General features: G+C 39.5%; 1 protein-coding gene across 4 annotated transcripts in view; it reads left to right on the top strand.

The window, feature by feature from the left end:
- Window positions 1-14,015, top strand: part of AP2A2 (adaptor related protein complex 2 subunit alpha 2) — a 45,659-nt gene that overhangs the window by 22,572 nt on the left and 9,072 nt on the right. For 2 of the 4 annotated variants that reach the window (XM_066187746.1, XM_066187749.1), the window contains exons 4-15: window positions 34-227; window positions 2,160-2,289; window positions 3,273-3,374; window positions 4,758-4,866; window positions 5,364-5,514; window positions 5,920-6,088; window positions 7,239-7,376; window positions 8,600-8,782; window positions 9,116-9,213; window positions 9,390-9,621; window positions 10,433-10,594; window positions 12,520-12,683. In XM_066187746.1, the coding sequence (XP_066043843.1) occupies window positions 34-227; window positions 2,160-2,289; window positions 3,273-3,374; window positions 4,758-4,866; window positions 5,364-5,514; window positions 5,920-6,088; window positions 7,239-7,376; window positions 8,600-8,782; window positions 9,116-9,213; window positions 9,390-9,621; window positions 10,433-10,594; window positions 12,520-12,683 (1,832 nt within the window). The remainder of the gene's footprint in view (window positions 1-33; window positions 228-2,159; window positions 2,290-3,272; window positions 3,375-4,757; window positions 4,867-5,363; window positions 5,515-5,919; window positions 6,089-7,238; window positions 7,377-8,599; window positions 8,783-9,115; window positions 9,214-9,389; window positions 9,622-10,432; window positions 10,595-12,519; window positions 12,684-14,015) is intronic. The other 2 variants (XM_066187747.1, XM_066187748.1) reach the window with 2 other exon arrangements.

Here is a 14,015-nt window from a genome sequence, read left to right as displayed (position 1 = left end):
GCTAAAACAGATTTTCCACGTTGTGACTCCCAGGGCTATCTGTTCATCTCCGTGCTGGTGAACTCTAACAGCGAGCTCATCCGCCTGATAAACAATGCCATCAAGAACGACCTGGCCAGCCGGAACCCCACCTTCATGGGCCTCGCTCTGCACTGCATCGCCAACGTGGGCAGCCGCGAGATGGCCGAGGCGTTCGCTGGAGAAATTCCCAAAATTCTCGTGGCTGGGTAGGTGTCACATGCCTCTTTCACTTACAGCACCAGTAAACTTCTCAGCAACTTGGTTCCGTTGCAGCACCTTAATAGCTTGGGCTATGCAGCCCTGGGCTTGCAGTATAATGACTGTTTCAGTAGCTGCAGGTGCTTTCACTTACCTGAGTGTGGCCTTGCTTGTAGGAGTGTAAGACTACATGGAAATTAAGACTTTTGGTGTCTTGAATAGGCTTTTACAGCCTTGTTGTGATCTGATTTTTGTTTTGGATAAATCTGTGGTACTGAATACCCCTGAAATGCATATGTTCTACTTTCCTTATCTCTCCTGATGAAAAAATAAAGAAATGAACCTAAATAAATGTTTATACTACAAATTTTGTCATAAACTGAAGTTCTTACGTAAATGTACTGATTTCATAAGGAACATGATAATATTGATTTGTGAGTTTTCTCACTTCCTCTACCAGCCATGTAAACAGCAATTTGTGTAAATGGCAAACAGTCACCACCAACTTTCTTACTTTGGTATGGCTGAAAGTTTCTAAACACACCTGGCTAATGTCTGAAACTGTAGTTAAACCAATGTAAAGTTGGACCTATGACTGTAGGGCTAATTTATTTTGAGACTTTAAAATGTCCAAGTGCAAACAGTGCATTTAAACTCCTACGGATATGAAATGTTTTAGAATATGCATGGATCTTTTTATAGCAGCTGTCTTACATAAATATAAAAAGTGACATGTGGTGTAAGAATTGTATTAATACTCTAAATGTCAGGCCACTGCCCTTGCCAGGTGCTGTTCTCCATGTAGCACAGTGGAGACAATACTGCAGCGATGACTCATGGAGTTTTAATAAGATAACCTTAAAAAATTCCAAAAATTTCACTTGGTGTCACTATCGCAGACAGAGCACAGCACCTTCAGGTCAGACTTGTTTCAACTTTGAGCTGTGTTTATGTTTTCTGAGATAACTCTTCAGGGTCTCATTCCTTCTGCATTTCTAAGATAATATATATGAAATATGTTTGTGTGCCTGTGCTGTCTAAGTGACCGGGACAGAATGAGCATTGTCAGTTAGATTTGCAAATTCAGTGTAGCTCTCTTGGCTTAAATATAAATTAGAGACGGGAGGAATAGGTTTGTGTAGGGTTTTTGTGGTTTTTGACTGAGGTACAACTTGATCTCATGGAAAACCGATAAATTCATGAAGAATAGCTGGGCTGAACTTGTACTGAGGATATAGAGGTTTCTGAACGTTTAACCAAGATTGCACATTTATAAGCTGCCTCTTAAAACTTTTACTGGTAGTGCTGTGTACATTTTATGGCTGTTGTCTGTGCATCCCACAAAATGCTTAATAAGCTACTTTGTGACAAGGAGTTCTCTGAAATAGAATCGTTGCATACCACTCTTAAAATAGTCCATTTCTGTGCCAGCAGAAGGATGGCAAGGTGAATGGAGGTTGTCTGCTTGGTGACAGCCGCCTTACATTCTAGCTGTAGGTGCTGAAGCTGTTGAGTAGTTCATGATTTCTATCTGACCTGCAGGACCTATCAGGAGATCCAGCTTTGGTCACATTCATGAGGTATCTGAATGTGTATCTGAGCTGTCTGATTTCAGTCAGCCTGGAAGACACTTGTTCTTGTGATCAGATGAGATGAACTTCCAGTTCTCATAAAAAGATGTGAAATGTTACTCCAAGTTGTAAAGAATCATTACGTATGTCTAGTAGCCTTTATAATAGTTGAAAACTTGACTAATTAAATTTACTGGAAAAATTAAGAAGAACAAATACTTCAGCATAAAAAAACTTCAGTGAACTTCTGTTGAATAGATGCAGCTTGGCTAGGGCTGCTGAGTCAGTGTGAAACCTGGCATAAAGCTGTCCTGCAGATATTGCTGTGCCTTAACCACTGTATTTTAAATCAGTGTGTATGTCTTGCAGGGACACTATGGATAGTGTGAAGCAAAGTGCTGCTTTATGCTTGCTGCGTTTATACAGAACTTCCCCTGACCTTGTTCCCATGGGAGACTGGACATCTCGTGTGGTGCATCTCCTCAATGACCAGCACTTGGTAATTAGCTTCATTATGCTTCTTAGGCCTAGTGTGTGTAGGGAATGATGTGACTTCTGCTGTTAAATACACTATTTCTTGAGTCTTTCAAGCAAGTGGCTTGCTGTTGTCTTCAGGCTTTGGGAAGAAAATGGAAGGAATTGTCCTTTTTTAGTTGCTGTATATATTAATTTTTAATAAAGCTTTGTTTACATTTTCACTGTAGGTAGAAGAATGGTATGTACAAGTTCTTTTTTTCTGGCTGTAAATTAATTAATCTTGTGCCTTGTTACACTAAGTCACATTGCATAGGTGTAATATGAATTTTCCTAGGCCTGTTAAGATTAGATCTGCACTAAAAATTCAAGACTTGATTCGTCGTTTGCTTTGACTTCCTTGTCCTGTGGTGTCTGTCATTCTTACTTTGAGGCTTAAAGAACCCTATTACTTTAGAAAGGAGACCCTGCTTTTTCCCCCAGACCAGTTACTTTATGAAAATAAGGCTATTAATACCTGTGCTTCAACAGTGATGAGTGCTTTAGTGTGCAGTAGTAATATCCAGTGCTTGTGTTACACAAAGCCCCCTCCTCATGTTGGGTTGTAAGAGTCCATTCCTGGATGATCTGCTGCACTGAATTTCTTCTGCTCATGCTTCCCTTGTATAATAAGACAGTTTGTGTCCAGGCCTAATTTTAATACAGCTCTCTTATTTTAGATGTACTATCCAAACATGAGACAAAGCTAATACAAAAATTAGCATAAAATGCTCTGCAAGCATGGCAGTATCATGTTGTTGAAAATTCTGTTGGATTCTGCAGGTGTGTAATTAGTCCGGCTGCTAGCCAAATAAATGTTTTTTTAATGTAGGGCTTTGTAATGGGGATAAACAAATTTTTTTGTATATTAAAAAAAGTTGAATTGAAAGGTGTTAATGGGCAGCATCATAAACTGATACAGAACTGAACACAGGTTTGTTTGTGTGGGGGGTTTTTTTTTTTTCCTAGGGTGTGGTTACTGCAGCTACAAGTCTGATCACCACTTTGGCACAGAAGAACCCGGAAGAGTTTAAGACATCAGTCTCCTTGGCAGTGTCTAGATTAAGCAGAGTGAGTCCAATGATGACCCTGATAATACTTCACTGTTGATTAATTTACTCAGCATTCTAGATCAGGTTAGCTTCCTGTTCAGCTTTCTAGGGTCAGATTAGTTTACTGTACCATTAAATGTGAAGATGATTCAGTGTCACTTCATGTGGGTGCTTCAGGTAACCTCTTTAAATCCTTGTTGCTTACCAGGACAGAAAGCTGTATTGGCTTGCCCAAACTTTCTTGGTTTAATCACTGCTGTGCTCCAAGTAGTAATCCTCACTTCGTTACTGTAATATCAAAGAATACTTGGATCAAAGACTGATTCTACAGACTTCACACAGACCCCTCAAAAATACAGACTGTAGCTTTATCCAAGCTTCTTACAAGACAAATTGCCTTCCTGTTCCTTCTTTTGGGAGGCTGCTAAGTTAATAATCATAAGAATCTGATAGTCTGTAAATTATGTAGGGGGTTAAGCAGGGGCAGGGAGGAGCAGAGGGCCATGTCTGTAAGTTAACATTTCTGTGCTGGAAAACTGATGTCACTGTTTTGTTTGATTTTGTTTTCCCCCTCCTTTTGGAAGGCGTGCAAGACTAGGGAGGCTACTGCCTCACAATTGTATTTTACACCCAGGTTTATGCAGTCTTATACCCAAATTACTTGTAGGTCAGAGTTTACTTTCTTTTCAGATTACAAGGTTTTTTCTAATACTTAAAAGCAAGGGAGTGCTGAGGGAAGTGAAAGGCTGTTCTGTAATGGAGCAGTAAGAATTAGGTAGAACTGTTTTGAGCAAACTCATAGTAGAATTATTTAGTGCCAAACTCATGGTTAACCTAGAATAAAAGGGGTAAAAAAAAATCTATAAAGAGGGGTAATCTAATCCTTATCACATTTCATTATGTATGTAAAGCCTCTTCTATGAATACTATCTGTTTTTTGCTTTGCTGTCTGGCTATTACTGAAGGTGTTAGTTGGTCCTTCTGCTTTAGGTCAGCCTATCATAGCATCTTGTACTTGAATTACAGGCTCACCTATCAGCAGCCACCAGACTGTTGGCTGAATCTGTGAATTGCTGGAACAGAGGAAGTCAAGCTTCTGGTTAAACATTTTGATGTTACAAGATGGTTGTCTTCATTCTTTAAAGAATGAAGCCTTTAAAAAAGCGAATAGGCTTTTTTTAGAAGAGACTTCCTAGACTACTGTGTCTGCAAAACTGGATTTCCATTCCAGCTTTTACTGTGGTGTACTCACAGTATGGCAGCTTGCACCTAATTAATCTACTGAACTAGATATTGCTAGTGACACAGTTTTTTTAAGCTTCTGTCAGAGGTGACCTACAGTGTTCTTTGATTGTGAATCAATTAACTTCAGCAGCTGACATGCTGGCTGTTTGTTTTACAGATTGTAACTTCTGCATCAACAGACCTTCAGGACTACACATACTACTTTGTTCCTGCTCCCTGGCTATCTGTGAAACTTCTCAGGCTGTTACAGTGCTATCCACCTCCAGGTAATGCACAAATCACAGCTCTGGTCATCTGTCTTACGCAGTACACTGCCTCCAAAGATCTGCTGCACTGCAGTGTTACCGCAGCTTGGAGTGCAAGCACATTGTCTTAAGGCAAAGATACTGAAGTTTGTCCTCCTGAGTGTTTCCAGTAGCTCTAAGTTACTTGGCCTTTTGAATTATCTTGTGTTTAATTTTAACAAAATGTCTAACCAGTGTGCATGTTACAAATCACTGGCAGCTGCCATTTTAACCATTAATTAATATTATCAGCTATATTAAAGCCTCAAAGTATGTTGTAGTGCAGATTGTGTTCGACTTTTGTTCTCACCCAGAAAGAGTGTGGCTTGGAATTCTTTTCCCGTGTGTATGTTGGGGTGTGTAAATGTTTTCAATGTCTCGGAATAGTTTAGTTAATTTCGATTTAGCCAGGGGAAAACCTAAGGTAGGAATGAGGGTTTGGAGCAAACGAAGTTGTCCAATGGCTCATTGTTCTCCAGAAGACCCTGCGGTACGTGGCCGTCTGACAGAATGCCTGGAAACCATCCTCAACAAAGCACAGGAGCCACCAAAGTCAAAGAAAGTGCAACACTCGAACGCGAAGAATGCTGTCCTGTTTGAGGCAATAAGCTTAATTATACATCATGACAGGTAAGCTGGGGCAACACTTCTGTTATCAGAGGGGTTTTTAAAGTGAAAAGCTGGGGCTTTGTCTTAAACAGTTAATCAGATTTTAATGGGGGAGGGAGTTGAGGAGGAAAGGATAGGAAGTTGCTTGCTAGATTGGAACACAACCATAGCTGTGTAACTGAACAGTGAACTGTGTAGCTTTGGGTTTTGCTGCTTCTTTATTTGATGTTTTGTATTGACCCCACTGCTCTAATCCGACAGAGATTTTTTGCTCACAGTATCTGAATTTGCATTTCACTAGCAAAGCATTCTAGCAGACACTTTGAGGCATTTAAAGTAATTTTCACTGCAGCAATAGTATTCTGAATTGAGTGTTCTCAGACCTGTTGCTTTTAACCCTTTCACTTTCTCTCCTGTTCTGTGCAGTGAGCCAAACCTACTAGTCCGTGCCTGTAACCAGCTAGGTCAGTTCTTGCAGCACCGAGAAACTAATTTGCGTTACCTAGCACTGGAAAGCATGTGCACGCTTGCCAGCTCTGAATTCTCACATGAGGCTGTGAAAACACACATAGAAACAGTTATCAATGCATTGAAGGTAAATATTGAAGTGTGTGGTCTGGTTTTGAGTGTTGTCTTCTCCCCTGCCTCAATGCCCTCTCCCCCACTGCCCCAAGCTCCCCGTCCCTAATTAAGTTAATAATACCTAGGGACCAAATGAGTTATTCTTTGAAGTTTGCTTCAGTTTTTTTTACCTCAATCCAGCAAAATCTTGCTGTGCTGGCAATTACAGAGGTCAGCTTTTGTTGATTTCTACACCTTGCTGGTAAATCTGATACCTGTAGCTGTGTTCCCTGTAACACTGGTATCTGCTCGAGCGTAGGCTGAGGATGAGTAATTGTTTAAAAATGTAGAATTTCAAAATTGAGAATCCTGGGAAGGCAGTTTTATTACTGTCTTGCTGGTGTTGGACACTGTTCCTTCACTGCAGTAGCTTGTGGGGAGTGGTGGAACAGATCAGCTTGCACTGCAGAATGGTAAAGACCAGAAATCAGAAAGACACGTTCCCAGACAATGTTTATGTGACATAGCAGAAGTCAAAAGAGTAAGACTGATCTGCACATAAATTTACTTACGCACTTGGATGTTTAAATGCTTTGTGTTCTTCCAAGTTCATGCTGTAACATATTTATACATTTGTCTAAGTTCAAAGTATGTATTTGTTCTAGCTGGAGTTCAGTTGTTACAAGCTATGCCCAACACTAAACCTGCAGGTAGCTCAGTTCTCCTTGGCCTGGTAACAATGAAACAATTTCAGCCAGTTATTGGTGCATTTATGGGCACTGGTACCAGTTGCTCAGTGCATAGTGGACCACTCACCCTACTCTCTGTAATACTGAGGTGTTCTGTATGAACTCCTCCATTCTTTCAGCACCTGCACAAATTCGAATAAGTATGTGACAGAAACAAAACCTCACGATTTGAATTTTTGTGGTAGTATTTAAAAGCAGGAAGCTGTCTGAGTCTCCACTGACCTCTTCCTAGGTGACTGAAAGTGAAAAATAGCCTAAGAAACTCACAGCTTATATAAAGGGTGTATCTGAGTTCATTCTGCATCTGAAAAATTAGGCAAATTCATTTGTTTTCAATTTTACTGAGTATAATACTAAGTTTCATCTCTTAAGTTGCATGTACTTTCCAAAAAAAGGATGAAATCCTCTTGACCTTTACTCTGTGTCTTTTTGCAGACTGAAAGAGATGTAAGTGTACGACAAAGAGCTGTAGATCTCCTGTATGCAATGTGTGACCGAAGCAATGCCCAGCAGATTGTGGCTGAAATGCTCAATTACCTGGAGACTGCTGATTATTCCATTAGAGAAGAAATTGTAAGCTGTTGGTGTTTTTCTTAAATATTTGTTTCATACCTGGATTTGGCACCATAAGTATCATTTATTGATTGGGGTGCTGCATAGTCTGTGATAGAGATTGCTTTTCATGATGGCTTAAAAAAAAGAACCCAGACAAAAATACTAAAACAAACAAAACCCTCCAAACTTTGTAGTCTAGTAGCAAAGAATTTAGGTTAAACTAATCCAGGGGGAAAGGGGGAACCTTGGAAGCTTAAGAATTTTAAAAGCTGATCTTGGTCTCAGGACAGTGCACATAGAAAGCGAAATGAATTTCATATGTGAGCCAACATACTGTCTACATCTGAGGGTTAGGTCCTACTCTAGTCAATTGTCCAATAGCTTCAAAAATTAGTGGTAAACACTTATTTTAGGTAGGACTTTGTATGCTCTGAGAATGTTCAGTCTAAGGGGTCCCAAAACAAATGCCTTATCAGCTAAGAGGCCTGATACCTGTCTCCTTCCTACCAATAGCATAAAAGTTGAAATACTCAACTTAAACCTCTTTAGGGTGGTAACCAAAACTTGTACTTACAGTAGTTATTTAGCTTAGGTAGGTGCTGAAGTCCCTTGGTTGGAGAAGTGAATGTGGAGTAAATACAGTGTTAGTTGATTTTCCTCTTGTGCTGTCTGGTTGCTGTTGGCAATGTGCTCTGATTTGGCAGGCAGTGAGAATTTCACTCTGTTCCCTTATACTGACCTGTTCTTTTAAGAGTAGTAAATGCAATTGGTAATAAATTGTGTGGGGTCTCCCCTGAAGCTGATTGTTTGCTTCAGGATACAGGAATCTAAGTATGACTTGAAAGAGTCAGCTATGCTTTGGTAACACTATTTGCCTCTGCTATCCTGAGTTTCCTTTTGCCTTTTTTTGAGAGGTTTCCAATTTCCTATTTGATCCTGTCTCAGTGTTACAGCAAACAAAAAATGTTCTATAAATTGCTCTTGATCACTTAGGTACACAATTGGAAAGCCGCAAAGATACAACATATTTGAATGCATTATAGGGCAAGCAATATGTGCCTGGCAGCTGCTGTATTCTGGCACAGCATTTCAATGTTCACCTTTCACCTTGGCTGTGGGAACAAATGAACAAGCTCATGCATCTGAAACTGAGGCTTCTGGGCCAGTGTGGGGCATCACCAGGTGTATAGGGCTCATAGTCAGAGCTAACCAACCTTCTGTGTTCTCTTTTGTGTGCTCAGGTTCTGAAGGTTGCGATTCTAGCTGAGAAGTATGCAGTGGATTACACCTGGTATGTGGATACAATCCTGAATCTGATCCGCATTGCTGGTGACTATGTCAGTGAAGAAGTGTGGTACCGAGTTATTCAGATTGTCATCAACAGGGACGATGTGCAAGGATATGCAGCAAAGACTGTTTTTGAGGTGAGAGTAACTGTTTTCAATTCCCTTTCAAAATGAGCTAAGAATTAAGGAAGCACCACATGATGTAACAGGGGAAACTTAAGGAGCTCTGTCTGTCATCAAAAGTCCACAGTGCTGCTAGATGGGCCTAAGAGTGCTCTTAATCAAGTAATACTCACGTTAGAGTCTTCAGTGAAATCATACCACCCATCGTGTTTTTCTCATAAGTGCTCTGTAGTGCCTAGATCCATGGTCTGCTCTTGCCGGAAAGTAGATGAGAAAAGCGGGAATGGAAGTGACAGACAAGATGTTTTCTTCGTACATTGCATATCAACGATTATTAATGTGTTACAGGCCCTTCAAGCTCCAGCATGCCATGAGAATCTTGTAAAAGTAGGTGGCTACATCTTGGGAGAATTTGGAAATCTGATAGCAGGTGATCCAAGATCAAGGTAAAACACCTTCTAAAATACTGAATTGAAGTAGTAATGCTTTCTGTAAAGAACTTAATTCCTAGCATTCCTGAAGGCTAGTTAACAAATCATTCAGCTCTTGCTAATAATACAATAATATGGTTTGTCTTATCAACAAAAACTGAACAAATTAATTTTTTTTTCCATCTTTTAAGTCCCCTCATCCAGTTCAACTTGCTACATTCCAAGTTTCATCTGTGTAGTGTTCCTACCCGAGCTCTGCTTCTGTCTACCTACATCAAGTTTGTGAACCTGTTTCCAGAAATCAAAACTACAATTCAAGATGTGCTGCGCAGTGACAGTCAGCTAAAGAATGCTGATGTTGAGCTGCAGCAGAGAGCTGTTGAGTATTTGAGGCTCAGTACTATTGCTAGTACTGATATATTGGTAGGTATAAAGATTTTTATTTTTTTTATGCAGTACTGTGCTCTCAGCAGGTTAAACTCAACTAAACCTTACCTGATTGCTCAGAAATCTTAGTGCAGGATTAAGGATTACAATGTGGGTGCTGGTTCTTTTAGTCTCCTTAATTCTGTTGTAGTCATCTTTAATTTAGAGCTAAATTCCAAATTGTTATTGCTGTAGTGGGACATATGACCATTAAGACATGTTAATCCGGAGCAGAGAAGCCAGGGAGAGCTGGCACAATACAGGATGCCAGAGGATTTGGATGTCAGAAAGGGGGGGGGGGGGGGGCTTTCTTTTGAGGACTTACTTAATGGTGGGCAGGAAAAGTGTAGTCTCCTGAAGTTCAGTGGTTTAACCTGGTGCTCTCAGGTCTGAGCACAGCATTGCGCATTTGGTTTTGACATCTAATAAATGCTTAGGTCTGAGTTGAAACTTGAGTGTTCTCTGTCGTTTAAGTCTAGGTCTGCCTGATTTAAGGACCCTTAGGTCTGCTATGATCTAATTATTTAATTTTTGTTTTTTAATTTATTGTCACTGTTTCAGAGAAGTGATACACTCCTGTTTTCTTAACCAAGTGCTTTGGGAGGACTTGAGAAAGTTTTAAAGAATTTTTTCTTTTAAAAAAGCAATCAATCTCTCACTAAAATAAACTGCATATTAATTTTCTGTGTGGGTAACTACTTCTGCTTTTGCTTTATGCAATCTATAAGGGTGTGTCTGTTCAAAGCTGGTTTGGCTTTTTCTCTGAAGTTTAACTAATACTTTTTCTTTTTTTTTTCCTAATGGTAAGGCTACAGTGTTGGAAGAAATGCCTCCCTTTCCAGAGAGGGAATCTTCTATTTTGGCTAAACTGAAGAAGAAGAAAGGCCCAGGCACAGTTACTGACCTGGAAGAGATCAAAAAGGAGAGGAGCTCTGACATGAATGGAAGTGCTGAACCTGTCAGTGTTGTTGTGAGTTTAAAAGCTATTTCACTAATGAATAACTGAGTTATTTAATAATAAATAACTGAGTTATTTCACTAAATTAGGTGGTGTGCAAGTGAGAAAAGACTGGTGTCCTAAAGTGACTTTTTTGGGATTTAAAACCTCTCATCTGAAACTTAAAGCTATGGGTGTTTGCTATAAAGCAGGAGGTGTACAGCTGCTTTCCCCTCACTGCATGCTTGGATGCAGTTTCCCTTTGGAAATCTTATGTAGTGGGGACAAACTGTCTGCAACCTAAAAAAATCCCTTTTACATTGTTGTTTGAAAAATATTGCTGTTCATTTTTGATATGTGAATTTCCTTGTTAGTGAAATTGCACTGAGGGTGAGATTATAAAATTAAGATATTTAAAAGGAGTTAACTTGAATTTAAGAATATCAGCTGGGTTTGCTGCTTTGTCTAATGTTATTTTTCATCTTGGTTTGGGTTATTGTTTTTCTTAAAAGTGGACAACACTTACCTTCACCAGGACGTCCTTAAATCAATACAAAGTTGTTGCTTTTTATTTGACAGTAATATTTAAGTTCAGTTATACTAGACAAGTCCACAGGTGTTTTTTCTTCTGAGCTGAAACTTCTCATTTTATTTTCAGTTAAAGCTGGTAGGATCAATTTTTCCCATAATGTAATACTTCTTTCTGGTTTAAATGCTTAGAATAGCTTGTAATTAGATTTAAGATGCTGTAGAAGATTACCTAGAGAAGGAAATACTGTAGCATGCTCCTTGCCCAGTTTGTTAAAGCATAATAATTTACTACTTAGTCACTGCGGTGTATAAGAGCAGCTACTCCAAGTGCAACAGTTTTGACTGGACAAAATTCTCTTTCCAGCAAAATTCTTCGAATGCCAAATTGAGGTGACTGGCAGTTAATACTGCATCATGCTTTATGAGCTGCACTTCATGGGTTGCAGCCATGTAACAGACTGCCCAGTGCTACTTTCACCAGTGGCTTTATCTGGTTTAGATTCCAAGAATGTTAGAAATTTGGGATTTTTAGTAGGTCGTTATGATTGGCTTCTTAAAAGTCTTTTGCCAGGGCATTTTTCATTAAACTGTATGGAATGTATGATAACTTGGAGTTGGCTTACAAAAACAAGATTTCAGATACATCCAAATGCATCTCATGACTCATCCTCAGATTATCTGGCACAGTGGAAGCTGCTGATGTCTAATACATGACCATTTTGATTAACAGTCTGTGCTTTGTTCTTGCATGTGACTTGGGCACATATATGCAGCCTCTGTTGCATGATTCTATGTCCTGGCTGTTTGATTTGTTCTATTTGAGGAAAAAACAGTTTAAACATCTTGTCTCTTCCTCTAGTGTTCGCAGCTTGAACTGGCTACAGGCTCTGCTTTTTTTGCTCGTTGGGTTTGCATTCTTTCTAAGATTTGCTAGGCTTCAGAAACCCAGGATTAAACTGATAGTCAATTTTAAAGATGCTGTGATGACCTGTGATTTAGGTTTGTGTAAAAGCCACTTGCTTTCTTGATGGATTCTTCATGAAAGAAAAGCAACATGTGAATTTTATTCCCTAGAGTACTTACTTTCCATTGAAACTGATGGGAAAAGCGAGGGGGGAAAAACTGTCATCTTTGTCATCTTTCTTCTGCAGAACCAGATTTTAGATGAATTTTGGTTTTGTTTTTATTTAACGGTTAGATGGACATAACTCTCTTCAAAGGAAAAAAAAAGAAAACCACATCTGTAAATTACCTTAAGTTGAAATTCAGCGTGGTAACTGCTGCATTTGTGAAACCTTTTGCAGCCATTCAAACCTTGATTTGGGGTGGGGAGAGTCACTTTGCCATAGCTTAGTTGTCTGTGCAAACGAGACAGCTTTGTTGTAGTTCTGTTGCAGTGTAACACCGAAGTGTCTTGTCTTCCTTAGTCTACTCCTTCTCCATCGGCGGATCTGCTGGGTCTGGGTGCTGCCCCTGTCACCAATTCAGCTCCCCCACCTTCCTCTAGTGGTAGCCTGCTCGTGGATGTATTTTCAGATTCAGCTTCTGCAGTTGCACCTCTTGCTCCTGGTTCTGATGACAACTTTGCGAGGTAATTAAGTCACCCTGAAAGGAATTTGAAGGAGAATTTGTCTGTTAAAACAGGATTGAAGGAAAAGCACACATAACTTTGGTTTTGTTCCAGCATATGGAGTGCGTTCCGGGGTGGTAGTTTTGCAGCAAGAGAAGTGTTCTTGGACACTCTGCTGGATGTGCTGTGTCTTTATTGAATATCTCTTGTAATGGAAAAACTAAGTCTGTAGTACTCAACCTGAGGATATTTGCCACACAATAGTGTCTGTTTTTCATGCTGGTTTTGCTTCTTTGTTAAATTAAGCTGCTTGTGCATCTCATACATCTTGAAGTGGGGGTTATCTGTCCTGATATCAATACATTTCTTATTTTCATTTCATAAAGCATTCTCGTCTCTCCACTTATGACAAGCTGCTTCTGAAACAGTGAGATGGATTGTATCCAGAGATACTGCTTCCCAGATTTTAATGCTACACTTCAATTTTTCTGCTACTGTCTGACAAAGGGGTGTGAAAAGGGGATAAAGAACAAGTGGTTTTCTTTTTTTTTTTTTTTAAAGGGGATTTGGTACTACAATTACATTAGTAAGTGTAGTGTAGGTACCATGTATTATTATTATCCCCATTAGTATTAAAAGCCCCTGTGGTTACTCTCAAATGTTATTTGGCTAAATTTTTGGGAATGAATGGCATAAAATCACAGAATGTCTTTAAAATCAATTGTCTTACTGGACTAGAATGTATTACTGTTGTCAAGGACCAAATTCTGGATGTTGGCACAATGAATTTTCAATGCAGCTTAATATAAAAGACATTATTAGGGAAACTGATCTGCCTGGATCACTGACACTTTCATCAAAATTTTATACCAGGCAATGTATTGTTGCAGGTTTGCAGTGATTAATACTGGATCCTGTGTTTCTCCTGGAAGGTCAGATGTGATACTTGATCATACAGCACAAAACAAGGATTTTGGGAAGCTACAGAAGCTTGTTCATGCCCCCCCCCCCCTTTTTTTTTTTTTTTAAGAGTGTGAAAAAAGGAACCAATGCTAGTAGCTTCATAAGCAAATGTTACTTAAAAAGAGTTTTCTCTTTCTGCAGAAGAAAGTTATAGCAATGCCCAACTCCTTGGTCTGTCTGTAGATGATGAAATGCTTCTCTAATGATACTGAGAAGTTGCTTTTTACAGTTTCCTGCCTCTTTTTAGTGCTGTTGTCACTTTTGTTTCTAATCTGTTGCTTGGGTAAGTCATTCTCTGTGTGCCTGTGTACCCTTGCCTATGCTTAATACTTGTGTGTTTTTAGGAACTGATTGTGCACCTGTCAATAGAAGGGTTCCTAGGGTTGATGA

Source organism: Chamaea fasciata, unplaced genomic scaffold (assembly GCF_029207755.1).
Source record: "Chamaea fasciata isolate MVZ Bird 193981 ecotype frontalis unplaced genomic scaffold, bChaFas1.0.hap1 SCAF_7, whole genome shotgun sequence".
In the NCBI taxonomy this organism is placed as follows: Eukaryota; Metazoa; Chordata; class Aves; order Passeriformes; family Sylviidae; genus Chamaea; species Chamaea fasciata.
Note: the sequence above shows the minus strand (reverse complement) of the source record. Positions and strands in the feature narration are given on the sequence as shown.